The sequence below is a fragment of the Neolamprologus multifasciatus genome, chromosome 10 (assembly GCF_963576455.1).
Source record: "Neolamprologus multifasciatus chromosome 10, fNeoMul1.2, whole genome shotgun sequence".
Lineage (NCBI taxonomy): Eukaryota > Metazoa > Chordata > Actinopteri > Cichliformes > Cichlidae > Neolamprologus > Neolamprologus multifasciatus.
The window spans coordinates 13003663-13030998 of record NC_140448.1 but is presented as its reverse complement, the minus strand read 5'-3'; the positions used below and the strand labels follow the sequence as shown (position 1 = coordinate 13030998).

The 27336-nt window shown below is 38.5% G+C and overlaps 1 protein-coding gene across 3 annotated transcripts in view; it reads left to right on the top strand.

Moving 5' to 3' along the window:
- The first annotated feature begins 1486 nt into the window (after positions 1-1486).
- Positions 1487-27336, top strand: part of klhl13 (kelch-like family member 13) — a 44095-nt gene continuing 18245 nt past the window's right edge. Inside the window, exons 1-3 of one of the 3 annotated variants that reach the window (XM_085173908.1) lie at positions 1487-1615; positions 3026-3098; positions 23502-23573. In XM_085173908.1, coding sequence (XP_085030034.1) covers positions 3046-3098; positions 23502-23573 — 125 coding nt within the window. In that variant the 5' untranslated portion in view covers positions 1487-1615; positions 3026-3045. Of the gene's footprint in view, positions 1616-3025; positions 3099-5918; positions 11534-23501; positions 23574-27336 lie in introns of those variants that run through there. The other 2 variants (XM_085173907.1, XM_085173910.1) reach the window with 2 other exon arrangements.

Below are 27336 nucleotides of genomic sequence, written 5' to 3'. Positions count from 1 at the left end.
AGTTTGGAGAGTGGCTAAGCTACTCCATAATCTTAATGTGCTTCTTTGTTGCCTTGGTTTTGGCTATTGCCATGCTGGAAAAGTCATCCTTGACCCATCTTTAGTGTTCTGGGTGAGCAAACAAGGTTATTGTCCAAGATTTTATTGTACATGGCCCTGCTCATTGGTCCCTCAATGTGGTGAAGTCGTCCTGTACTTTTAGCAGAAAAATAACCAAAAGCACAATGTTTTCACCTCTGTGCTTGAATGTAGGAATGGCGCTCTTTTGATCATACTCAGCATTTCTCAAACAATCATTTCCCCCACTCTATACACAGTTACTGATCAGTAATTAGTGCAGGGGTATTGTTAAGTATACTAGAAAGTGTAATTAAATTGTAGTGCTTAGTAAATCCATTGAAAAACTCATTTAAGTTACACGCTCATATGTTAGCCGCTCTATGCCCCGCTCATTCTTTCTCACATGCTGCGACAGGCACAGTGAATGAGGTACAGAAAAATCACCACAGACTGAAGTGTTTTCATTTGCAATCAAAGCACTCTTTGTTCCAGATCAATGCATCAGCTGATTGATAATAAGACTACAATCTAATGGATTACTCAAGAGCATGAAAAGGTGGAGGTTGCAGAAAGGTGATTATTGGAGAATCTGAGTGCATTTTAATGAATGCATACATTATTTTTTTTACACATTTTGTCATTGTAGACTGTAGCTGTTAACTCAAATAACCACCCATTAAAACCACCCATTTAAAAGACATTTATGTCTTTTAAAATTATTTACATACTGTGAGCAAATGTGGCTATTGTTTGTCTATTTGGTCATTTTCATTGCAGAATTGATCCATCTTTTACTTTTTTCATTAGTAAAAACGAATTAAAATATTTTTTATGTATTGTTGTTATATTTTATTTAATTTTATTTAACATATTTATTTGGTTTTTTTCTAGTTAATTTTACATGGTGTAAAAAAAAGAAATTCCTGACCTTTGGGATAAATGAGGTATGTGTTGTCTTATTTATTTGTGAGAGTCCTTTTAATTTTTGCTGTTTGAGCTGGAATGTCATTGGGCAGCAGGAACACCGATCTCAAATCACTCAAAAATCAAATCACTTCCATATTTCAACAACATTAGCCTCTCACATTAGCTCATCTTGAAATTTCCACTTGATTTACCACAATATTCAAACTCCAAATTCAGACTTCTGCTTTTGTAAAAATAAATAAATAAATAAATAACCAACCTAATTATCATACTTTATGTGCGTCCCTGTCTCACTAATTTCCAACATGTGATACTTTTCATTATGAATATAGCTCACGAATGTTTTTAAATGGAAGCCTATGGTTCACCTCACAAAGTATTATCCAGTGTCCAGGTGCTTCAAGTAAAAAAAAGCTGTCTTAAAACCATTATTTAGTAACGGAAGTTTTAAGCCAATGAGAGAAGATTGCCATACTCTTCCGCCAATGGAAAGTGTGGATACTCCGGCTTTCCTAGTAAGCTACAACTGCATTGGATAAAACTAGGAAGGAGGCTTCAGGGGTATAAGTGGATTTGAGGGCTTGGAAGGAAAACAAGGACGCAAGGTAACGCTATATCGTTGTGGAAGGTATGGAATATGCTTTTTAAAACTTTGCAGAGTATAGTTAAGCTGCCTACATTAATGAATATGTTATACGTAGTATATTAAGCTCAACACATACCGGGTTGTCAGTTAGCCATAGGCATCTGTTGGTGGTGGTAGATCAACCAACCAACCAGACCAACTAATAACTAAACCAACTAACTTATATTAGGACCACAGTCCTTTGCGCCGTCACTGGTTAAGCTAATGCCGCTAAGGGAAGATTGCTTAAGAGAAACTTACGCGACAACCACAAAGTCGACTGTCGTGATTTGATGTTATTTTAAGCTAGCAAATGTTAACGATAGGGTTAGGCTAGCTAGTTAGCATTAGCCTGTTCCCACCGGAGGTGTACCGACAGTATGGAGTCAAACATGGCCAGAAAATGAGCAAAGCTCCCATTTGGTTGCCTTGTCTGTTAAGTCTGAACAGCTGTCGCAGTCCGGCTAATGGAGACAGACGTGTTTAAAGATAGGAGCCTGAAGCCTTTGCTAGGAACAAAGTCAGTCTTAGTTTCTCTCCCATACATCACGATATCAAACCTTGAGCTTTAAAAGGACTAACCTCTCCTTCTCCACACGTCTCTCCGACAGCTCGGCACTTTGTGGTGACAAACGTTCGTCCCAAATTAAACCCTGTCACTAAATTAATTCTTAAACAGAGGGAATCAAAGTGTTAGGAAAACTTCTCAAATATCAAAAACTTTTGAGCTAAGCTTTTGAAACAGTCGCGATGACAGTTTGCTCATCTTTTCTTATTTTAAAGGTGATGCTGCTGTATTTTAAACGAGCACGAAGATTGTTCTCTCAAGTAACATAGACTGGAGCTATATTTAGCATTAATTAGCCTAGTTCAGTGTAAAGCAACAAGTTGTGATGTAACTGTAACATTTTAGCAGCGGATGGGGTCAAAGAAACACCCATTCACCCCTCTGTCAATCTATTTCAGCTTTCAGCTACAAAGTAACATGCATGCACACGCACTTTGTTACTACCAATTATTTAAGATGTTAATGTAAGTTTAATATCGTCTAAGGTGAAACTATATGAAGGATTTCTGTGTGTGTGGTACACCTCAGTTGAGGAGAATAAGCATTCAGATGGTGTATTGCCATGTAACTGAATGTTTGTGTCAGCTGACATGGGGTAAAGTGGATTAAGAAAAGATCAATGCCTTGCTGGATAAGCTTTCTTATACTGGCTCGTTAAAGTGTGGAAACTTTAAAACATGATAACGTAAGTTCAGTTTAAACATGCTGTTAATACTGTCAAAACTGTCCTAAAAGTGCCGAATTAAAAATATCCTAATTAAAAAAAGTATTAGGGCATTTTCTGGAGTTCAATTGAATGTGTGCTTCTTGGAGAAGGGTTTTAACACAAATATTTTGCTTTTGAGGTGTGGTTTTTGGCGAGGGTATGGAGCACCCTATACACAGAGGGGAAACGATGCCCGTCGGACTGCACGATAGGTATGGTAATGCAGATGGCCTCATCTTGCTTTTTTTTTTTTTTATTAATATGCCTATGAATTTCATATTTTGCTCACAAAACTTACCAAAAATTAAGGAATGTTTAACATATGGTGTAAGCAATGTTTAAGATTTCCTTTTCCTTCTCTTAGAATAATATTAAATGTAACCAGCCAAAATTAGTTGTTTTTAAAAAAGTGTCTTCCAATAGAGAATTGATGGCGGGCCATTTTTAAACTGTAGGTAATGCTTGGTGTAAATTCTGGATAGGAATGGCTTCTACCTGGTGTTAATTAAGTAGTATGTATTACATGTTAAGGAATTAAAGTATTAATGCATTAGTATACATAGGCCAGGACTGAAAAATACTGCTAAAACCTTTGAGCCTCTCCAGTGACTCTAATATATTATTTTGTTCTCCAGTACTTCACCTTTTACATCTTTCCATGCCTCAGTAGCCTGTGTGTAATAGTGGCTTATTTCTCACTAAACAAACAGTATTTTCACATACTCATAGTTATTTCATACTTTCTTATATATACTCAAATTGGATTTTAATGGCATTTATAACTGGACTTGGTAATAATTGAGAACAAGCAGTTTCTTTGTTTGTTTGTTTTGTTTTGTCTTTGTATTTTGTTTTTGTTTTTTACCCCCATCAAGTTGAGTCAAATGACTCATCAAGCTGAGTCATTTGACTCAACTTGATGTGACCTAATATGAACCAACACTGGGTATAACTGTGGTGGATGGTGCCCTCTGTTTTCGGTTCCTGGCGGAACTTAAAGTTAGAGATGGGCATAACTATTTCAAAATCAATAGTGACACTCATGCATGCAGAGACCACAGAATTAGTCTTTTGTCCTCATTTTAGTTTCTTCCACTGTTGTTGGATTAAGATGGCACAATACCTACTGACTTGACTGGATTGGTGTTAAAGAGATTTATATAAGAAGTCTGAGCTTTTTGTAGATCTACAACTCTTCGTCTTTTGCCTTTGTAGCTTATAACTTTCACTGTAAGCAAAAGCGATAGATGAAGAGATAAGGAAGTCAAACTGTGCACCAAAACTGTTGGTATTTGTATTGCGGTTTCACTCACGGTTTCATAACTGTTACAGCTCTTTGATGTGGTACTAATAGAATTAAGATGTGCAAGTTTCTGTTGAGATCACTGATAGAAGACAACAATTTCATAGCAGGTATAGAAGAAGAAGGTACTTTCAGCTGGACCCTTATTTCCCGAGGGTTCACAGGGCTCGCAAAATCGCTAGCCCGACGTCCCGGGGCTAGCGATTTTTCCAGTCGGGCTACCTAAATCTATATCTGCCCTGCCCGTCGGGCTGTCATAGGAAGGAAAAATATATGTCAATGCTTTTGCATTCTTTCGGAAATGTAGCTGAGTAATTATGTCATTGGCATCGGTGAGCCACTGTCAATATGTGACATATTGAAATCGCGTTTGAATTTGCGCTTGTTTTTTGCTTTCACTTTGCAATCGCGCAAACTGTGTATAGAGAGTGACAGCACTGATTGGTGAGTGACGATAATTTGCGCACCAATTCCTCTGACATTGTCTTATCAATCGTTGGCTTACTATGCAAACATGACAAGTGAAATCTCCCGCAGCAAGCTTAAACATGTGAGAGGTTGATTGCGCAGAGAATCGCTGAGCGTTATGTGAGTGCCTGTGTAAAAGCAGCAGGATATATATTTTAGTTCTGCTGAGCCAAATAAGACAGGTCAGGGTGAAGAAGTGACAGCCAAAGAAAAGCTTACCACAAAACGGAAAAGTTATGACAAATCAGACTATAAGGCAAAAAGAAAGTGCAGCTTTATGGTTTCATGGACAAAAGAATTTCTGTGGCTGCAATATGACGAGCTATATAACCAGGGCTGCACATAAGTGGTCCGCAGGTGCGCATTCGCTGTCAAAATAAAAAACGCGCACAAGATAAGAAGTTGTAACGCGTGTTTGCGTACATAAGATTTTCTGGAGGAGGACAGACATTTGTTTAGAACTCTTAAAGATGTCGAAGAAGCTCCTTTAAGCAATTGCTTTGGTGTTCCTCCACCTCCAAAGAAATGTCTGAACCACAAAAGAAGCGCGTATTCTCGGAAAAGTGGTTGCAGGAGGTGAGCTGGCTTCAAACAAATGATGAACGCACAGAGATGTGGTGCAGAATGTGCAGTGAAAATCCCACTCTAGCGGACAAAAACAGTGCCTTTTATATGGATGCAAACGCATGTTGCAACTTCTTATCTGGTTTATTTTGACAGCGAATGCGCACATGCAGACCACTTATGTGCACCCGTGTAAATAACATACTGTTCTGCCGGGTGTGTTGTTGGTTTTCCCTCGATTTCTGAGTTGACAAGTGCCTTTGTTACTGGGACCAGTAATTTTAAGAAAGGCCCCCATTAGAACCCATGAGAAATGCAAGAAATGCATTATTGCTCAGTCTGCAATATCTTTCCCAGAACAAACACCAATTGCAAATAACATACTAAAAATAAACCTGAAAAATCTGTTTAGAACAGCGTACTATGTTGCAAAGAGTGAACTACCACTGGCAAAATTTAGCAGTCTTTGCAAACTTCAAAAAGCAAATGGCCTAGATCTTGGTTCCACTTGCCTCTTACCCGTGACTTCAGTGGAAATTTGAAATTCAGTATCTGACACAGACTGATTCATGTTCTACACAGTTCTTACAAGTTCATAGAAATGTCTGTTAAATTAGAACCAAGTATTTGAGTTCATGATTGTAATTTTTATACAATGTTGTAATTTGTGTTTCAACAATTTTTTTGATTAATGTTTTGTTTCCATTACAATATTATACTTTAATGTATAATATTGTAACGGAAACAAAACAGGAAACAAAACATCAATCAAAAAATTGCTCTCTTTTTTATTCGGGCTACTTAAATTTATTTTGGGCTACCAAAAACTGAAGAGTCTCTGGCCGAAGGGCTACCTGGGATTTTGAAATTTTGCAAGCCCTGGTTCACCACACCACATGTTTGATTTGGCACACATTTTAGGCTGGATTCTCTGCCTGATACAACCCCCACATTTTTATCTGATTCAATTCAACTCAATTTAAGTTAAATTCAATGAAATTTTATTTATATAATGCCAAATCATAACATCAGGCGCTTTATGTTGCAAGTTAAAGACCCTACAGTAATACAACCCAAGTATTATTAAGGTGGTGACCACTTTTATTGAAATTGAAAATTGATCATCTTTGGTGTCTTAGCACCAACATTACACTATCGATAAAAGTAACTTATCCAGGTAAAATAGGGAGTAATTTTAATTTCCTGAATAATGCATGCTACAAAAACAAAGTTTAAGTGAGCCAACTGAGTCATGGTAATTTCAGTTGTATCTCTAAAAAGCTTCAGAACTGGTTATTTTCCAGGTAACACAAGGCCTGGTTCACTGGTCAACCACTTTTAACAAAAAATAGTTTGATGTGTAGATAGCATCTAGAGAGAGCATCTAGTCTTTTTAATAGAGCATCTAAACCCTTTGTCTTTCCAAAACATCAATAACAATATTGATTCTCTGGAGAGGGAACATTTTCCTTTGCCTCGTTGTTTTTTATTCTAGCCTGTGGCAAACAATTTCAGATGTATTTTATTGTTCCTAAAGCCTTCGTTTAGCACTGAAGAAGCTTTGAATACTTGTTGAGCTTGTGTAAGATTTGTAAGCATGCTTATATTTGATCTTTAATTGCTTTCAAGACTGTTTAACATTGGCAGGGTCACACCTGAAAGAAAAGGGTGAAGTAGTCGTACATGCCATAAGATTGCATCTAAGCAACACAAAATTTAAATGGAACGCATAATTATAGTTCTAATCAGATATGCTTTGCTTTAATAATGGGGCGGTGATGCTGATAAGCCTATTAATTTACACAGCAGACATTTTTTCCCAGCCTTCCTCCTTGGCTTTGGCTGCAGCCTTGGTGTTACTTTTAGCTGGAATTAGATTAATTTAATTCCTCATATTTATTTGAGGTTGTTTATTTTTTGTAATCCTGCCAGTTCAGACAGCCAGTTTCTTAACCGTGACTTCTTTGATTAAAATTGAGTTAAATTTGAGTAGGTTAAACTCCCTTTGGACAGCTATGGTCTGTAAAAGGCGCTCAAAAACAGAACTGAGACTGTGTGGAGGTGGATGAGACACACCACCAAATGGATGGGCAGTTGGAGAACACAGTTGTGAGTGTAAAGTTAAGGCGGAGTGCTGACTGTCTCTCCACAGCATAAGCTATCAGTAACACATTTAGAAAAGCCTGTTTAATAAATGAAAGAAGCTTAAAAACACCATCACTTCACTTCTCCTATGGTTAATTGCTTTTGGATAATAATCAAATTGTATTTAGCATAGAAGCCTTGCTGTTCACAGTTCATTCATGTAAAATAAAATCTTTACACTGGTGTGGAATTATTGTATTGCTGCCATTTGACATGGACAGCTCTATTATGTGGGGGTTTGCAGTTGTTGGAGGAGAGTGATAGAATAGGACTGTGAATAATGGGTGTAGCACTGAGCCTTCAGGCTTTGACAGAAGCGGCACGATGACTGCTGCCCTTGGTTAAGACGCAAGGTCATTCTGCCAGTTACAGCGTAAGGTGTGATGACGGGGGTTGTAATACAGATGGCACCGCCAGTTGAAGAGAAAAAGAGAGGAGGAAAAGGGTCATGACCGTTATATGTATTTCAGAATGCAAGAGGAGAGAAGACTATTTAAAGATGTTATTGTTTGGCTAGTGCTGGGTTTGTATGTCATATGCAGGAATATCCACTACAGATGGGGGTGCTTGCACACACATGCAGAGTAGCTGAAATTTGACACAAGAACAGATTAAGTGGACAAATATTCATCTTTTCTGAGAGGGACTTTGTCACAAAATCAGCCACCAGAAAGAGTTTATGCTTGAACACTTCACATGAAGCCTTTCCTGTAATAGCTGGACAGTGCACTCTTGGCCACTTGAAACTGCAGCAGTCTGATGGTGAGTTGAGGTTAGACAAAAATAACACAGAGAAGAAAGATTTATTTTGAAATGCTGCTACTGTTGTATTTTTAAAGAAGTAGATATTACATACATGGACATATTATGTTTTTATTTTTTATTGCAATGATCCAAGAAGTCTATCTGATATAACCGATTTGCAGTTTAATTAACACACAAAAACACTGTTTTGGAATTGGCCTCTGGTTGGCTCTCGGTGCTTTTCGCAGCCTCTGGCAAATAAAAAGTTAGAAGAATCACAAAATGTAATGCTAAGTGTTTTGAATTCTCCATATTCATATATGGCAAAGGTAGCATCTTAGGTGGACGTCTCACTCAGACCTCAGATACACAGAGAGTGACTAATTATGACTTGTGTGAGTCGAATCTGTGTAGAGCCTATTTTGTAGTCCACGCACAGGGCTGGTGATGTTGCCAAAATTTATGCTTGTGCGTGTTGTGTCTCCGTTGTACTGCAGCTTCGCCTCCAAAACACTGGTTTGCAATCAAGTTTCTGTTTAAGTTGATCTAGTCCATTCAAAAAAAATCATGGCAGAAACAGGAGTTGGAAGAAATAAGAAGAAAGGATTATACTGATGAGGTCAATCACAGTCATGTAGTTACATTTCTAGGGGGAGACAAGGGTGTGCGGTTACCCAGTAACTATAGTGTAGATGGAAATACAGGTGTACATTTTCACTGTTAGTTTGCCACAAGCAGGGAACATAAGTGGCCAAGTAAATGTGGCTTTATTTATTTTATTATGTGTACCATTTAAAAAAACAAAAAACTAAAACAGGCAATAACAGTACGATAAAAAAATACATGAAACTGTTTTTTTGTTTTGTCTGAACAACAGCTGCTAAATACAAAATTTTCAGATTGCTCAGGCTCCGTAGGGGGTAAGCTTACGCCTGGAATAATTTCTAAAACAGTCGTATGATAATAATGGTAGAAAGATGAAACCCCATCTTGGCTCCAGATAATGATTTACATTCTGACTCCTGTTTGGTAAAATAGATTTTTGTCAGCAGACATCAAATCGTGGAGCCTTAACTGGCTAGATACTGAATAGAGAACAGGATGATGATCAAAGCTTCGTGGACCTAAGCCCCCTGCTGGTTTGATTATTTCCCATTTACATGTTGAGCAAACGATTTATCTTCCATGTTTTGCCACAGCAGACCTCGCAAAGGGTGTCGAATGTCCATTCTTTGTAATAAAAGCAAATTATTATTTATTTATATATATATTTTTGTAATATGTGGTAATGTAGGGCTTGTAAATGGCATGTTTATGTTGAAATACATGTACCTGTTCAGGTTAGTTCTATTGTTTTGTTTTGTGGACATAATGTGCCCATATAATGTGTGCAGATATTTAAAATATTTGTGTGTGTGTTTTCCAAATAAGAGTGACTTTTGGTCAGTTTTCCTAGTTTTCACAGCCCTTGTTGTCTGGTAGATAAATAATTGATTTGAGTTGGGGAATGTTAATCAAATTAGATATGTTCATTAAATGCTTCATTAAATGAAGTGTTAACTTTCAAGGGCAGCCCTGTTGCATATGTATAACTGTGCATAGCCTTTAGATGGATCTGCCCTTTCTGACTGTGGAAGCGGGCATAGCATAAACTGTGGTTGCATTTATCAGCCAATCTGTGGCGCTGAGGATATGTCTAGGTGTGCTGTAACTACTCTGCACTGTTTCTATGACCTTCCAGCCAAGAAAGCGTAGGTAAGACAAATGACTTACCCACGCAGCACAAGAGTTCAGAACCTGCAGTATGCACAGCCATTTCAGTTCGCAGCAGAAACCAATGTGTCAAAGCCTTTTAATCATGCCCGTGTCCAAAGCACAGTCATGGCCACAGCCACAATCACAGTGACAACTCTGTCTTCCCGTGACCACAGTCTGACTCGTACAGCCTGAGCAGCAGTTTTTAGGCTTGGTGTATCAGCTCCTCTAGTTAATTGCAGAGGTAGAAAATTATGCTATAGCTAAAAAGCTGGCTGTAGTCCGTAACGTAATATTCTATAACATCAGTGTAAATCTCAGCTGTCAATGTGTTCGATCATCTGATCTATTATTCAGATGGATTGTAAAAGGTGTTGCATGGTATCTCAAAGGTATTGTGACCTAAAGCAAAGCCTACTGGGACTCCTTACAGTCTGGCTCATAAATACTAGGACAGTAATATAATATCCTTAATTATAAATATATAAATATTTATGCATCTATATATATCTAATTGTAAATTTGGGCTGACTTTAACTTTTGGATGCAAATCCTTTGCAGTTAATGACTGTCTGAAGTCTTGAGTCAGAGCATCTTACCAAATGATGTTTCTTCCTGTGGAATGCATTGCTCTGCCTTCACTGCATCTAGCACCAGTACCTGCTTGTTTGTGGGTCTTGTTTGTGCCTTCTGTTTTATTTCTTTCAGTAAGGAAAAGGTGGGCTTAGTTGGTTTGAAGTTAAGTGATTGGCTTGTCCATTTAAGAGCATTCCACTCCTTTGCCTTAATAAGCTCTTGGGTTGCTTCCATGGTTTTAGGTCATTATCCAACTGCACCGCCAATCGCCTTCCAATCAGTTTTGTCTGGGGGATAATTTAAGAGGAAGAGAACATCAAATTACAGTTGACTCCAAATCCCTACATGCTTAGGTTTGGTAAAGTGGAACAGTTCAGGTAGTGTAGTTAAAATTTTGATCAATTTGCACTCTTTCTGTACTGTTAATTTAAAAGGCGATGGGAATATGAATATAGTGGCCCATGTCCAGTACCTAGTATATAGAACTATATAGTTTAATCAGTGACATGCCCATCTCTTGAGACTGGATCCTTTGGTTGTTGTTTTTTTGTTTATTTTTTTAAATTGACTTGTATATATATTTTTCTTAATCTACCATCCTTGTATTTGCACCGAAAGCCAAGAGCTGTAATCACAGCTCATCTAACAAGGTGGCACTGTTGCTTAGCTACTGGGCTATTCACTACCCTGAAAGAGTGATGAGAAGGCAGTGCTTCTTCCCCCTCCTACCACGAGACAACTGTGAATGCAGCAGGGCAAGTAGTCGTGGTGGATGCAATCTATTGGCTTCTCAGTGCTGCCGCTAAAGTCACAACCCCGACTGTAGCCCGCACTGCCTTTACCAGTGTATTTCTGTAGCTGCTGGTGCCGCTGCTGCTCTCCCTCCCCCTTAAATGGTGTGGGCAGAGTGGGATGGAAGACTGCATTGGAAACCTTTTCATGGAAATGGTCTTTGCTGTTGGTATTGCTGTAGCACCATTCTGGTGACAACAACATGCCGTTGAAATGGAAAAGCGGTTCTCCTGTCAGCTGGAAATTCCCAGTGCCAGTTCTTAAGACATCCAGGTCCTCACCCCTTTCGCCTGCTTACATGTGAGTAAGAGCTGAATAGCATTCAAGATATACAATTGCAGCAGCGCGTATGGAGATGCAGTTATTTGCTTCTTAGTTTCTAATATTTTATTTTATGTTATCTTTTTTTAAATGAGTGTGACACCGTTGTTTTTGTTGCAGCCCTAATTATGCGATTAAGCCTTTTAGTGTGTCAAGAGATTTCCCTTGTCCAAGATGAATTTTATGGTTCGCTGGGAGAGTGCCTTGCTCTCGGGCAAAAGGACTCATTTTGCTGCTTGTCTGGACACAGCATGCTCCACATCCCCGACTCTTGCCCTCTCCCTGTGGCTGTGTTTATTTGGGAACCGGGGACTCAGCAGCTTGGGAGGAGCCTGCCTTTGTCAGGATGTCTGGCGTGCCCTGGTTTAGAAGCTATTGTCATCTGCTACTGTTCAGGAAGGAGGAAGGGGGAAGGGTAGATCTGGAGTGGTTCACACAGTCCCTGCCATCATTTCTCTTTACATTTTTTTTTTCTACCTGTAAGTGTGTTGTTTGACTTTCTGAACGTTAACGGGGTTGGTTCACAGATGGTAAGAACAATTTTGGAAGTGACAGTTTTCAAGACAACCTTGGCTAACTGAAAAGCCTAAAGGGAATTTCAGAGGCTAACTGGGCTTACTTAGAGGGATTTCTGCAAAATTGGATTCATGCAGTTCCCAGTAATCTTGTATCTTTATAAGCTTAGGAGATTATTTTTGATGGTTTTACTCAAATATTTATTTTTGTATTAGTGCAGCACAGTAAGAGAAAGCCATGCTTTTACTTCTCTTATGTCAGGCTCCCCTTTAAATATCCTCAGTAGAACTGTTCATACTCAAAACACAGCTATGAACACTGCAAATGTACGAAATACATTTTTATTGTGTAGCATAAACCTAAACTGGATAGTATGTCCTGAATCCTGGAGAGGACTAAATTGTGAGATCTTGTATGTATAAAAGTTCACTAATGACACTATTGACTTGTTAGTTATAGATTTAATCTAGATTTCATCAGGCTAGTTAAGGTTAAACATCCTGCCCGGCAGTCACAGTTATTGGCAATTGAGCATCTCCAGCAGAGCAGTTGGGTGTTAAAGGCCTTGTCCAAGGGCATCTCAGTGATTGTAGCAACCGAGAGGAAAAGGCGCTTCCTCATTTCCTGACAGCCTGTAGATCAAACTACTGACCTTCTTGTTAATTTAATTTCTTTAAAACTGCGACACAGACCCCATAAAAGCAGTTATCGTAAATTGGCTGCAAATGGTTAATTGTAAATAAGAAGTTAAAGTTAATTAAGTGGAAAAAGTTATTAACAGAGAAGAGTGAATGAGCATTTAAACAAAAAAAAGATTTCAGTCTGCAGATATGCTGAATTTGTGCGTCACTGTTGGAAAAAGGAAAACCTGCTGTGTCAGTGCGTTAAAAGTGACTTTTCTGCATTCTGGTCGAATGCCGGTAACGCCTTTTAGCATTAATCAAGACCTTGTCAGAGATTGTAAGCATTGAAGCTTAACTATTCACATTATTTCCAAGGCTTGACATTGTGCAAATTCGAGAGGAGGATCTTCTCACCAGCACGTCAGCATGCCGTTTGGAGGAAAAGCACATCAAGTGTACTTAAGTGGCTGCAGACATCGTTTGGGTTCTGTTCATAGGAGATAATGTGGACACGCTGACAAGTGAAGCATATTCAGGCCTTGAGAATCCACCTCATCCTGCCAAGTGTGGCCCTGCCCCACCACAACACGTCTATTTTAAAAAAAGTGTAAATAGTAAGCTGTGTTTTTAGGTGCACTGATATTGGGCCCCCAATTATAGGTTACGCTATGGGCAGGGAGGAGTCACTCTTTATAGGCCCTCCCTCTGTTTGACTCCAGAGACATTTCTAATTCCATCTGCTGCAAGAGTCATCTCTGTATATGTATCCCGAGCAGAGTGGATACAGGAGAGTGAGCTTTTAGAGTATACAGTGCTCATCATGTATAAAGAAATAAGATATTTGCACAATGTGCTCACCTCTTTTGAAACCTCCCTAATCTATATATGGACCAGTGAACTGCCTGTGGTGCAGATTTCAGGCCAGAAAAGAATAGTTAAGGTTCACTGGCAGCATGGCGTGTGGACTAATCTCGAGCTCAGTGAAGAAAAAGCACTGGGTTTATCTTTCCTTCCACAAAAAGTCCTTGAAATGAATGTCATCCCTCATCTTACGGTGATTCACTAGTAAGCACTTAATATATGTGACTGCTGTCTTTTGTAATCTCCTCTCAGAGGCATCACGGTGAGCCAGCAGCCTTAACTGCACCAACACCTGTTTGATTCCTGTCAGGGACCTTTAACACGTCATTACCCTTTCTCCCTGTCCCCACATTCCCGTCACTCTTTGTCAGTATAATGCAATTAAGGAAAATGCTGGAAAGTCTGGAAAACAAATTGCTTCTTAATATTTACCCTCAAAGAGTCTGTAAGTGATCGCTGTTGCTTTTTTCCATGACAGAAATGGACCATTTTTAAAAATCCAGCACTCACAGAACACAATGTCTGTTCATTAAAAGGTTTTTTTTTATAGACAAGACGATTATTTCTATGTATATTTTTTAAAATTGTATTGCAGCTGTAGCAGTGTAAGTGGTGTGACCGCATTAGATTCCATACAGATTGAACAGCTTTACATAAAATGAAATCCCTGAGAATCTGTTTAACAGATTTTTGCAAATCAAGATGCTCCACATGTCTCGTGTGGCTCTAAAAGCCTTCTGCTGCTGCTGAAATCCCCAGTGCTACTGCTATGAAATGAATTTTGCTGTCTCTGAGGTAAATAGCCCTTTAATTATCACCATTTCTGTGAATTTTGTCCAACCTTGAGGGTTTTTTTTTCCTGTCAGTCTTTGTTTTGTTTAGTTCTGTTTTTTTAATCAAAATTTTATATTCAAATATTCTGAAAATAATCACATATTTGATTTGACAGCTGACAAACTAAATAAGAGATGTAGATTTTCATTTGCTTTGACTTTGAATTTCAGCTCCCTCTGGTCGCAGGCATTTTTTATGGTTAAAAATACATAAATCAAGAGTGGCGGTATTCTCAAGAGTTTCACCAGATATATCACACTGTGATTTATGTGTTAATTGGACTCAGTCAGGTCTGACTGAGTTTAACTTCTGTGACAGCAGAAAAGTTGAAAGTGCTGTTTTTAGCTAATGCTGAAAACCTCTTTAAAAGTGCAGCTAAATTTGGAGATCAGTGAGAAATCATTAATATACTGGCTTGGCTCATGTTCTGTCTACCCCCTCTAAACCGCGTCTTCTGCGATAATTTTTCCAGCAGGCAATTCCCTTGCTCTTATTTTGAAAGTTTAGTCATTGCTAACCAGAGATTTTGTATTTTTTGCCTTTTTTTTCCCCCACCAGCAGGCTGGCAGGTCACAGTTTGGCAGTTCTTGATATCATTCAGCTGCTGCTTGAGAGTTTCTTGTCCTGCAGTTTAAACAATTTTGGTCTGCTGCTGGTGACGGCATTAAAAAAACCCCGCAACTTAAAGCTCAGCAAGGCTGCAGAAAAGAACAAAGACTTCCTTAGCTAACTGCTGTCCAAGACTTGGCAATGGGAATCTGAACAACAAGACAAGAGACTCGCTCAAGAGGCGGTTAATTATTGCTCTGTTTATTTGTCACAAAGTGGGCCAAGTTATTTTTGCCGAGGAGCACATTTAATATTTTAGAAGTTGATAATTCTTTTAAAAAAGCACTGGTGTGCCTCCCTTCATGTCAAGCAATGCTACGGCGCACTCCCAGCTTCCTGCACAAATCGAATAGCTTGATAATAGTTTGCTTGAAAAACCTTGTAGTATTGAACCCCGTCATCACGGCATCAACATCTGCCGCTACTTTTAAACAAGGCCAGCCTTGGATCATGGCTTTGATATTCATCTGTATGCATCTACCTGCACACACAAAGAAGCTTAACGTCTGCTGTGCTGGTGGATAAATTAAGAACTTTAGAAAATTGTCTCTGAGCTTTTAATTTCCCTTCCCTTTGGAGCGGACATTAAGTTCCTGCTGACTTGTGGCCATTTTGTAGAAAAAGAAACAGCCACCCAGAGATCATTTATTTTCATTGAAAGGCCAGAGGAGAGGCACAGGCAGTTTGGCTGGCAGAGCATCAACTGAGTTCAGTCAGGTGAAACTGTCATATCTGTGCTCATCTAACACACACACATGCACACACGCATACATGCAAACACCTACTCAAAGATAAGATGAAGTTGGGTGTACTTTCACCAAACAGTTCACCTCTAAGTAGGTATCTAATCTGGCAAGAATTTAAAAAAAATGCATTGCAGTAACCAAATTGAACTCCCTTATTAGGTGGATAACATCAGATTCACAGTGCTACTGTCTGTCAGAACACAGTGCAGCGAGAGGGGGAAATCTTTTTATAATCCCAAAAATAAAACAGGGACTTGTAAAATGAAGAATAGTACAGCTTGCCTTAAAGACTGGGAAGGACGACTAGAAAAATCAGAACAGCTGTCGAGCCCAGAGAGAACATTTGGGCAAAAAAGAAAGTGTTATTTCAGGTTTAGGGACTGGATTGGAAAGCAAATCCAGCAGAGCCAACAATAGATTCCCAAAAGAAAAATCAGATTCTTGACTCTTGTCAGAGGGTCAGTCAGAGCTACCTTACTCTTTGTCACTATATTTGCACCTTTGTTTCTTTTCTTTTTCCATAAGAGCTGCAAGTTTTCTCCATTCACTCCCAGAAAAAACTCCCTCCCAAGTACATTCTGTTCTACTTGGATAGTTTTCACATTGAAAGGATGTAATTGGTTTAATGGAAGAGAGGCGATACCACATTGGGACAGTCAGGGGAATTAAAAATAGAAATAAACATTGCTGACCTATACAATTGTGGCAGGATCTACAATTAATCATGCGTCCCTTTCTAGATATTGAAAGATTAAACCCCTTTGTATGCAAAGTTATGCCTCTGCTTAATTACTGCTCTACCCAGGGCAAGTTAGTGCCCCGGGTAGAGCACTGTAGTTGTTCTTTTGACTTACATACAGCAGGCCTTGCTGGGTCATGTTACCTCTAACAACGTCCTTCGGGTTGATTTAACATTTGTTACATGCTCACAGATTGTTCCACCTATGAGCAAACACCGTGGGAAGCTTTCTTGACTTAGCGATTTGCAGTGTAGGCTGAAACTTTTTTCTTCTTTTCCTTTTTTTCCTGAAATTCAGTTAAAGTTCAGTTTCAGTTGTATTCATGGAACCTTGACCTCAAAGTGCTCTTTGATTATAAGGTGTAATTGCAGGCTCATTAAAGCATATGGAGACTGATTATTAGCTGCTATTGGGGCAATTATCTGGAGATCATGGATAGTTTGTCCTAGACAGAGAGAGCCCCAACCATCCACTTAAAATATCAGCGGGCCCAAAGCTTAATATTTTCCTTTGCATTCATTAGTTTTTCTGTTTTTAATTAAAACCAACAGGTTAATTACATACTATTTTAAATAAGGATTCCATTTGTGATTGCCAGCAATTAAAAGGATAACTGTTGAGTGTGTGACCAGTGCATTGAGTATTGATTCAGAAGGCTTCGTTTTAATTAGGGAAGTGCCAATTTTCATCTGAATCAACAGAGCAAATGCAATTTGTCTGACACATCTAGACACAGATATCTGAAAAGAACTGAGTGAGCTCTTCCTTTTCTAGGGTAACTCTTGACCAAAAACAGGGGGAAAATTGTCTGCACAATAACTTCATTAAAATCTCTGTTTTTACTGTGAACACATTTTCTTATTGCAGTCTATCCAACAGACCCGCTGTCACAGTTTGGATGCACCGAGGTCTGTTTGATGGAAAGAGATGGTATGAGAGGAGAATTTTAAAGACTGTAACACTTCCTCCTTTTCTCTTCCCCACTGTTTCTTGTTTTGCGGGTCTGTGTGTGTGTGTGGTGCAGGAAGCGAAACAAAAGCTGCACCTAGAGTTTTCAGATTAGTTGAAGAAGAAAGCGTGTTGTTGCTGAGGGAAACATAGAGATGCTGAGAAATGTGCAGCAGCTAAATTGAAGCACGCGTGTGTGCGGGGATTAAGACATTCATATGTCTAGGCTGATGCTGTAGGTTGGGTTGCATTTTCCCAGCTACAGGGCTTTTTTTTTTTTAGCTGCGACAGCACGGTGGCTTGGTGGTTAGCACTGTTGCCTCACACCAAGAAGGTTCTGAGTTGGAATTCAGTTGTCTGTCTCTCTGTGTTAGCCCTGCATCAGATTGCCGACCTGTCCGGAGTGTAATTCATGTCTCGCCCTAAGGTAGCTAGGATAGCCCCCCCCCCCCCCCCCCCCACCCCCCCATATGACCTTGATAAGGATGAGTGGGAGAGAATGGATGGATAGAGGCCAAATCTGTTGAGTCTGTAAACTTGTGGTGTTTTCCCTTGATGATGATTGATGTGATGTAGTGTTTTATGGTGGTACTGTACTCTTTATTTTTTTTCATGAATAGGAGCTGCTCAGGACATAGCATTATTGCATTGCTATTCTCAGTGATTGAGAGTGACGCTTCACTATAGGTGTCTGTTTACTAAAGACAAATGGATTTTCCTCCTGACTCCACTCACTTAGCTTCAGAGGTGCTCACCCAGTCGTCCCTGTTTTGTTTCTCTCCGTGCACTTTGTCACCTTGTCTTGTGCCTTTCTATTTTCACAAGCGCTTTGGATTCAGCTGCTAGAGAGTGTATTGTGAGGGCACCAGCCAGACTGTAGGAGTCTTGTGATCTTTTTGTTGAGTACACACACACACACAAACACTCAAAGCACAGTGGATTCAGAAGGTATGTGGGCTCCTTCACTTTGACACATTTTTATCTTGTAGATTTAATCTTGAATGGATGAAATTGCAATTTTCTGCCCATCGGTCACACAAGAATATGTAAATCTGTTAAAAATGGAAAAACCGAAGTCTTTCATTTTCATAATTATTTAGGCCTTTTTAATTTGGTACTTTTGGAAGCCCTTTTGGCAGCATTTAAAGCTTTGGGCTCTTGGGTAAGTCTCTACAAGCTTTGCAAACATGAACAATTTATCCCCTTCTTCCTTATAGATCCTCTCAAGCTCTGTCAGATTGGAAGGGCAGCATCTCTCAACTGCCATCGTCAAGTCTTTCCACAGATGATGCATGAGCCGTGTTTGCCATGGATGTGTCCTTGGAGGGAAGGAGGGGGGATATCTTTTCGGTTTCTCTTTCTCTCTCGCGCTTAATAGTAATTATTTTCTCTTGTTTTAAAATAAGAGAGCTTCATTGTTAATTACAACATTACAGATGGATCAAAGCCCCTCCTTGTACTTGTCAGGACATTACAAGTAGAGCTTCTTGCAATCTCATCCATAGGTGCCAGGATCAGCATTTCTGTACACTCTGGAGCAGGTTTTGTGTATCTATTTGACAGTTTTCACGCAGTTCCTCGGTCACTACACTCCTGCAGTATGATGCAGCCACCCCAAGCTTTAGTAGCTTGTGATGACTTCAGTTTTTCCATGAAACCCAAAGCTTTTCTCTCATGTTCTTGGAGTCCTTGAAAATGCCGTTTGACAAATTCCAATTGGGCTGTCAGATGTCTTTTTCTTTCAGTGGCTTCTGTCTAGCCACTTTACCTTAAAAGCCTGATTGATGAAGTGCCATCGACATGGCCATCCTTCCAGCAGGTATCTCTTCAGAGGACCTATGAATCTCACTCTGAGTGACCACTGAGTTAGACTGCCAACTTTATGACAAGCCGAGGTGCTCCCAAACTTCTTCAATTTCATAATTATTGAGGCTGGTGTGCTCCAAGTTTTAGAAATGGCTTTTCTAAAACTCTCTGACTGAGAGTTACTTGGACTTCATGGTGTCTTCTTTTTCACTGACAGTAAGTTTGGATTTTCAATTCAATTCAATTCAATTTTATTTATATAGCGCCAAATCACAACAAATGTCGCCTCAAGGCGCTTCATTTTGAGACCTGTGTTTCAGAAGAGATTGAAAGTATAACATTTAAGGGGAATAAGGAAGAAAAAGCTGCGTGAAATTAAATTGTTGCAATTTGTAGTAAACTGGCACGTTTCAGTAGGTCTACATTATTTACAAATCATTACATTATCCTTTATTTAACATAGTTGTTCTAAACTATTTACAGCCACTTTAGTTTGTCAGAGGTGGACTCCTGTTGGATGCACATTTTCAAGGATAATAATTAAAGCCTCAGTCACACAAGCCTGGAGACTGAACACTAACCCCCAGGTAATCTCCAGGGAAAAATGTGTTTATTCCTTGACAGGTTGGTGAGTGGTTGCTGGAGGTTGCTGGCTGTTGCTAGGTGAAATTTTTTTGCAAAAAGGGTGCTACACTCAAAACCTCTTTGTGGTTGCTTTGATCTTTTGGACAATGTTCTTGTCGTTTGTGATTTGCATAGAATGTACTATTTACTTTCTGAGTTGTAACGAAACTTGAAAATGTGTGATGCAAACCAGAAATCGAGAGTGCTCACATTCAGGGTAAAAGTTTTTTTGATCTGTGTTGTACTTGTACAATTTCAGTACTGCTGGGTGAGTAGCTTGCAAGTGTTTGCAGAAAGGTTGTTGCCTTCCACACAAACTACATCTACATGTAACTGTGGCAACCAGCTAGCTAACAAAGCAATCACAAAGAGGTTTTCGGTGGAGTATCCTCTTTGCAACCACTTTCACGCTAACATTTTCCTTCGACCACTCACAAACAGGTCTGAGAATGAACTTTTTTCATCTTTCTTTTCTTTCCCTTGTAACCTCTGTTGCCAGATGATCACTGACCAGTCATCAGGTATGTGTGACTGAGACCTAATGCAAATTGAATGCAGTTAAGTATAGTTTAAGGTGGCACAGAAAAACCTCCACTTACTTTTAAGAGGTTTCAGCTTTTACCACTGTTGTCAGTAATTAATGCATTTTAGGCGTCAGACTGATGGACAGGTTGGCATTATTTACATATCAGTATCAGATATTACCTTTTTTGTATCTCTTTGTACAAAAGAGATACAAAGTGGCTCACCCCAAAGCATGATCATTTAGATTATGATGCTGTTTATTTTCTCTCACCAATTTTATCTATGATTCTTTCTTTTTGCTTCTCCAACCTAAGAATAGAGATCTCTCCTTTTTTTCTCTTCTTTTTTTGTGAGTCTGCAAAGTGTGGGCAGGTATCACAGACACATCCCAATAAATCAAGTGCCTGCGGAATCGAAAAATCCCAAGTTCAGACTTTTCAAAAGACTTTTGATCCCTTCCCTGCTAGACGATATAGATGTTTCACAACTTCAAAACTGGACCTGCACTGGTAATTCCAGTCTCCAGTGTGAAAGCAGGGAATGAGTTCAGCATTCAATAAAAAATGAAATCAGACATGAAAAGCCGTCTGTCGGAGGCAGAGACGTGAAACAGAATGCCTTTGATTATGCTTGAACGCACCAGCCTATTTAGCTCTTTTATTTTTTCCTGTTTAGACACAATGGCTGCGCTATTTTAGTGCCCTCCACTGCCATTATGATTGGTGTCTCCGTTTTTCTCTCCATGTCCTCATAAAGACACACTCTATTCTGTGTATTAGTTATTGATGTAATCAAGTTGTGTGGCCTCCATGATTACATTTATACTGACATCAAAAATAATGTCAACAGCCAAACAAATGGGGAAATAAATGCATCTGACAATAAATCTGACACGAGCACCGAGGACTGCAATGCTAACTTAGTCTTTACCCTGGTTACTTTGCACCAGGGTCCAGGAACTGACACAAGAAAGCCTTTTCTAATGGCACGTGTAGACGCCAAGTTTTTTTTGTTAACATTTATATATATATAACATGCAATGCTGAATAAAAAGAAAAGGTGATCTGTTTTTGTTTTTATTACGTGTGAAAAGAATTTCTGGTGCATTACAAATTTAAAAGCATCTGTCTCCAGAAAATGTGATGTTGGTCCCACAAATGTCAAAGAACCTAAAACAGATGAGATTAATAAAGTTCCTATCGATGCAAGGCTAAACATGACGAGGCAGTAAAGCCATACTCATTAATCTTTTAAGACCCTTCTGCTGTCATTCCAGGAGAAAGCCAAGTTGACTTTAGCTTCCTGAACTGTCAGTGGTGTAAGGATGTGTTTAAGCTTTCCACTGACATGAAGGGACTGGATAGGCTGCCACCCTTTCCCTTATTACTTCTTTTCAACCCTTCAGCGTCCTCCTCCGGCTCACTGAAAATTAAGGCAACATTCCTGTTCATGCAAATCTCACTGATATTAAAATGGATTGTATAGCATCACATATTTTGCACTTGTCGTTGTAGTTAGAAGTACATTTTCTAGTGGTTGAGGAAAGACCTGAACAAAGGCTTTCATCTCTACCACCATTATACAGATTCTTTAACTGAATTGTTATCAATGTGCCAATGTAGTTGCTAAGGTAACTGCATTTCAAGGTACTACCTGATAGTAATTTTATTTTAGTAATTTTATTTAAACTTTGTCTATGCATAAAATCTAGGATAGATCTCTTTATTGACTTTAAAAGAGGGATTTATATCATCTGTTATCTATTACTTCACACTCAGCTTGTGAAGTGGTCAGTATTATGCATGTATTAAAATGTTTTAAAGTTAAATGAAATAAAATGGTTTTCTTAGAATATGTTAAGGCTTCTGATATAATACCAACTTCTAGGAAATAGGGGAGTTATTCTATATATGATCAAGTAACTTGTGATTTTGTTTAAGCGTATTTATTGGAGAAAATGTAAAAATTTTACCTTCATGCTATATTATGAATATTATATTTTTCATTACAGGCCCTCAAAGTACACATGTTAGTTATGCCTTATTGTGTGCTCAAATTTCAGCATTTTAAAGAACTAAGGAACATCAGTTTTGTTTCTCCATTTCATGGCTGTTAGCTACATTTGCAACCGTTTACAATATGACTAAATTATCAAATTATTTTGACACGGTATGAATCACAGCCAGAAGATAAGCAAGGCATCAAAATGCAGGTTTAAAAAAGAGAGAGACGGTAGATATGCTATAATTTGTTTTGACAGCCACCTATCCCACATGGTAATGTTACCCCTTGAAGTTTAGCCAAAGTGCACTTTTTAAATTTCTTTCACATCCATGACACCAATGTTTGGTTTTCTTACTCTTTATGCAAAACCTTAAACTGATGACGTTTTGTTTTTCAAATTGATGTATCCTGTGATATTTGTTCATAAAGTTGGTTATATGAAAAAACTTTCTGCAGTGGCTTAAAATGTGAAAAGTTTGCCCTCAATCCTGTGTACTTCAAGATTTTCATAGCAAAGGCAAGATTTTGCACGGCTTTATTTAGTACATACAAGTTATTGTACCAAAAAAAAATTAAATAAATAAAAAATCAGGCGAGAGGCACTGATTTTTAATGAAATTGGCAGTATGTGTGACAGTGTTTGATAAGCAGTTTTGTATTCATCCACCCTCAGTGTTCAAAGGTTGAATGTGCTTCATGACCTGCTGAGTATTAAACTGTGAAATGAGTTTAGCATTGAACTTGTGACAGCTTTTATTGAGCATAATCTTTCATACAAACACAACACCACAATTAATACAGTGTTATATATTGCTATGTTTTAAGAAGTTCATATATGATTGTGCAAATGTTATATACGTATATAATATAGAAGCTTAGTAGAATTTATTTGGATGTAATAGTACTTTTATTCAAGATCAGAGAAAACAATCTAACATAATATACATATTAATTTTGCGTTAGTCAGTGCTGCGTGCACTAAAGCTTTGTACCTTCAGACTGCTCAGGGATGCAGCTAGAGATTCAAGACTCTGTTCTCTGGTCTGTAAGGAAGAGCAGAACTTTTATGTGGGATGCTGTAGCTGTTGTCTTCTTTGTTTCGTTCCGGCAGCCACCAACACTCCTTTGTGGTTTGGACAACCCACTCTCTCCTCGCTGCCTGTCCGACTTACCACCTGACGGGGTAAATGTACCAGTACATTGCCTGTGCTCTGTGTCAGTGTGATTGTGACTATTGTTAAAACCATCAGTATTTCGTGGTAATGGTGTTCCTGCTAGACATGGTCCATTATCATCTCCTTGTAAAATGTACCTTATTACCAATTCCATTCTCTCATTGTCATCTAAAAGATGGTGCTGTATTTAATTCTTAATCATTCATATGTAACAGACCTGTAGTGATATAGCTAGATCTCATATTTCTAGTTTTCCTTACGTCCTGTGGTGGTAGAGGTCTCCGTGTTTTTGTGCTTATTTTGTCTGTTTATGTATCCTCATTGGTCCTCCTACCAGCTCCTCAGTTCAGCATGTGAAAGGAATAACAATTAGATTCACCCTGACCTTCTCTTAATGTTTATCCATCATATATCCCAAATGTCTTTGGCCTAATCGTTTGAGTCTTTCCAAAAAAGTCTACATAGGAATGTTAGTTTGCAGAAGTCTTTGTGGTGTTTTAAAGTGCAAAGATGTGAAGCGATGTGAGGTGATAGAAAAGCCTGCCTGATGAAGCTTTTTGTGAGTTTGAGGTCAGCTCGGCTTATCAGAGCCTAAAGTTTCTCTGTGAAGAAAAGAGGAGAAAGTTTTCCGCCCACAACTCCTAAGCTAACTTTTTTAAATTTTTTATTAGCACGAATAATGAGTCTAAAGATGAACAATAATGACTTTTAAACCAGATTAGGCAGCAAAAGCATTCAGTGACATTTTTATAGTATAGCAAGTTGAAACCCTTTTTTTTTTTTTTTTTTTTTTTTTCACGTCCAACTGATCCAAAGTAATTGTGCCTCACATCGTTAATAATTCTGCATTTCCAGCCTTGTGTGCAGTTTTCCTTCACGGCAAAAAGATTCAGCATCTATAATTGTTGGTAAAGTTAATTACTGTGCAACAGTTACTATAAAAATAATTACTGAAAGATGGCTATTTACATTTCACACTAATGTACATCAAAAACATTACAATGCCCAAGCAGACATTTAATTTCCATTCTGTGTTTGCAGACTAATGAATCTCTGCTCGCTTACATACTTTATTTGCTCACAGACTAAAGCATAACAATAGCAGCAATCAGGCCAGTAATGAGCATTTTATTTTACTTAGTTAATGGTGTAGATCTTTTTTAAGTGACCATTTGATTTGTTGGGTCTTTAGTCGTGGAGTTCAGTAATTATTATGCATTTCTGAGTTTCTTTAATATGTGCAAGGTTAACGATTTAATGATTCAACATTTACTTATTCTGAAACCTAAAGGCAAAAATGCTGTATGTGTTTAAATGGCATTTTATTTCAAATGGCGAATCTTTTTTTTTTTTTTTGTAATTGTAACTGAGGAGAGGGATTTTCCCTTTTTTATTATCATTTCAATCTTGATCTTTGTCAAAACCATCAAAACTACTGTCTTAATACAGTCTTTAACGTTGACAAAATGGTTTATGGCCAGTGAAAGTAGACCAGTTCTGTCACATTGCTTGAGGTCAGTTATTCAGGTCAAATGTGCGGTATTGCAGGTGATTCGCCAGCCTGCAGCCTGTGATGTTTTTAAAAATAAAGACACTGTTTTAAAAAACAATACATGTTGCACTTGTTAACAGTCATGTGGACTCATTCATGTGCAGTCCTATGAAAAACCAACTAAACAGTCTTTGCACAGTTCTGTAAATGCTGCATAGGGTTTGAAGTGAGACTCTGCAAGCTGATCCCTTATAGTTATGGTTCTCTCTGTTCTTGACTAATAATGGTAAGAATATAATTTTTATAGTGAAGTCCTTGCTGCACCATCCAGTTTTTAATGCAAATCTTACCTTTGCTGAGAGTTTTTTTTTTTTTTTTTTTTTTCTTCAATTTTGGGTTAACTATTGTGAAAAAGGAGACCTATTTGAGTTACACATCACAAGAAAATAGTTCTTAAAAAAAAACAAAAAACAACAACAACCAAACAAACAAAAAAAAACAAGTAGTCCCCACATAGGGACTGCTTAAGAGGGTAAGTAGCAACAAGATACTGTTAATCAAACGTACTCAATTAACGGATAATGAGCCTCTGTGAGTATCTGTTTAATAACAGAAAATTTGGCAGTTTTCTGTACAAAAGCTCAAATCTTCCCAACAAATTTACCCCAAAGTAAGACTTTGCAGAGCTCAGATTTTTGCAGAAACCCCAAGAGCTGCTTGTCTGACTCAATTAGTATGATTAGTGTTAAAGTTTGTGATGGTACAATTAGAAAAAGAATGGCAAATGGACTGGAACTTGTTTAGAGTTTTTCTGCTACAACTCTCATTCACCCAATCACCTATACATTGTTACAGTGCCTTTATCTATACCTAATCACTATTGTATCTATTTACACATGTACACTGTGATGGATGGATCAGGGGCAATTTGAGCCTCAATATCTTTCCCAAGGATACTTTGACATATAGATTGTAGGAGCAACTCTACTACCTAAACCACAAGCGCTCTGGAGCAGCGCCCTTTGTACACTGACCATTCAGCAGAAACTGGCTTCCAAAAATAGGAGGACACTAGTATTGTTTTAACATGCATGCATGTATAATCTGTACCAATATCAAAGCAAACTTTGATAGAAGCAGGTGTGAATAATTATTTCTGCCATTTAGCATTCATTACATCCTCTCTGTGAATTGCATCTGTTTTCCCCGTAGCCCACCCATCCATTTTCTTCTGCTTATCCAATTCAGGGTGACGGGGGTGGTTGGAGCCTATTATAGCTGCCATATGGTGAGCAGAGAGAGCAGGGTACAGCCTGGACAGGTCACCAGGGCTAACACAGAGACACAGACAGCCACACACACACACCTGTGGGCAATTTAGAACCACCAGTTAACCTAACCCTACTAATTGCATGTCTGTGGACTGTGGGAGGAAGCCAGAGAGAATCCATGCAGACACGGGGAGATGATACAAATAGATGGCGGATTTAAAAACCCGAGTTCTCCCCTGTTCTTTTTCTTTCCCCCCACAAAAGAGATGTCATCAAAGTGTGTTTTTCTTTTTCATGACATGTTCAGTGTCATGAAGAATTAGAATCACAGCAAAAGACCTAGCTTTAACTATCTTGTTTCTTCTAATCAGATGTACCATGTTGTGCTACCAAATCTTTATGTAACAGATGAACACACCATCACACTTGATTACTCCTATAATAGACCTGCATCAAAAGCTTTAATGGATGTACAATTTACATAAGCAATGTTCTGCCTACTTATTACTGATGTACATAATGTTAGATGAGATCAGTCTTAAAATAGATATGCATGTAATGCAGACGGAGGCAAGTGTTATATTCCCAACTTACTTTACCAGCTGGGTCTGTGTTTTCTTTATTTATGATTAAGTAAAAACCAGACATGTTGGAGATGCTGAGGAAATCTGAAGACTAGATGATTGGTTATTAGACTGAGCAGCTCACTTTGCTGTGATCAGAGTTGCTATATGAGTATTGCTGCAGACATATTTAGGAGACTCTCAATTTCAAGAGCGTTCTTTAATTATTCATTGTGGGTGTGTAGTTTTCCGTATACTTAAAAAGAATAACTGTACACCCTCCTCTGTGTGTATGTTTATCTATCTGTTATTGGGACAGACATAAACTGTTTTTCAGTTTAAGTGTGAAGCAATTTTAAAATATTACCTCCACCTAAATATGCCCCATTAACTTAATTTCATACATATGAAATAAGAGCGTGACACTCAGCGGCTCACCCAGCCT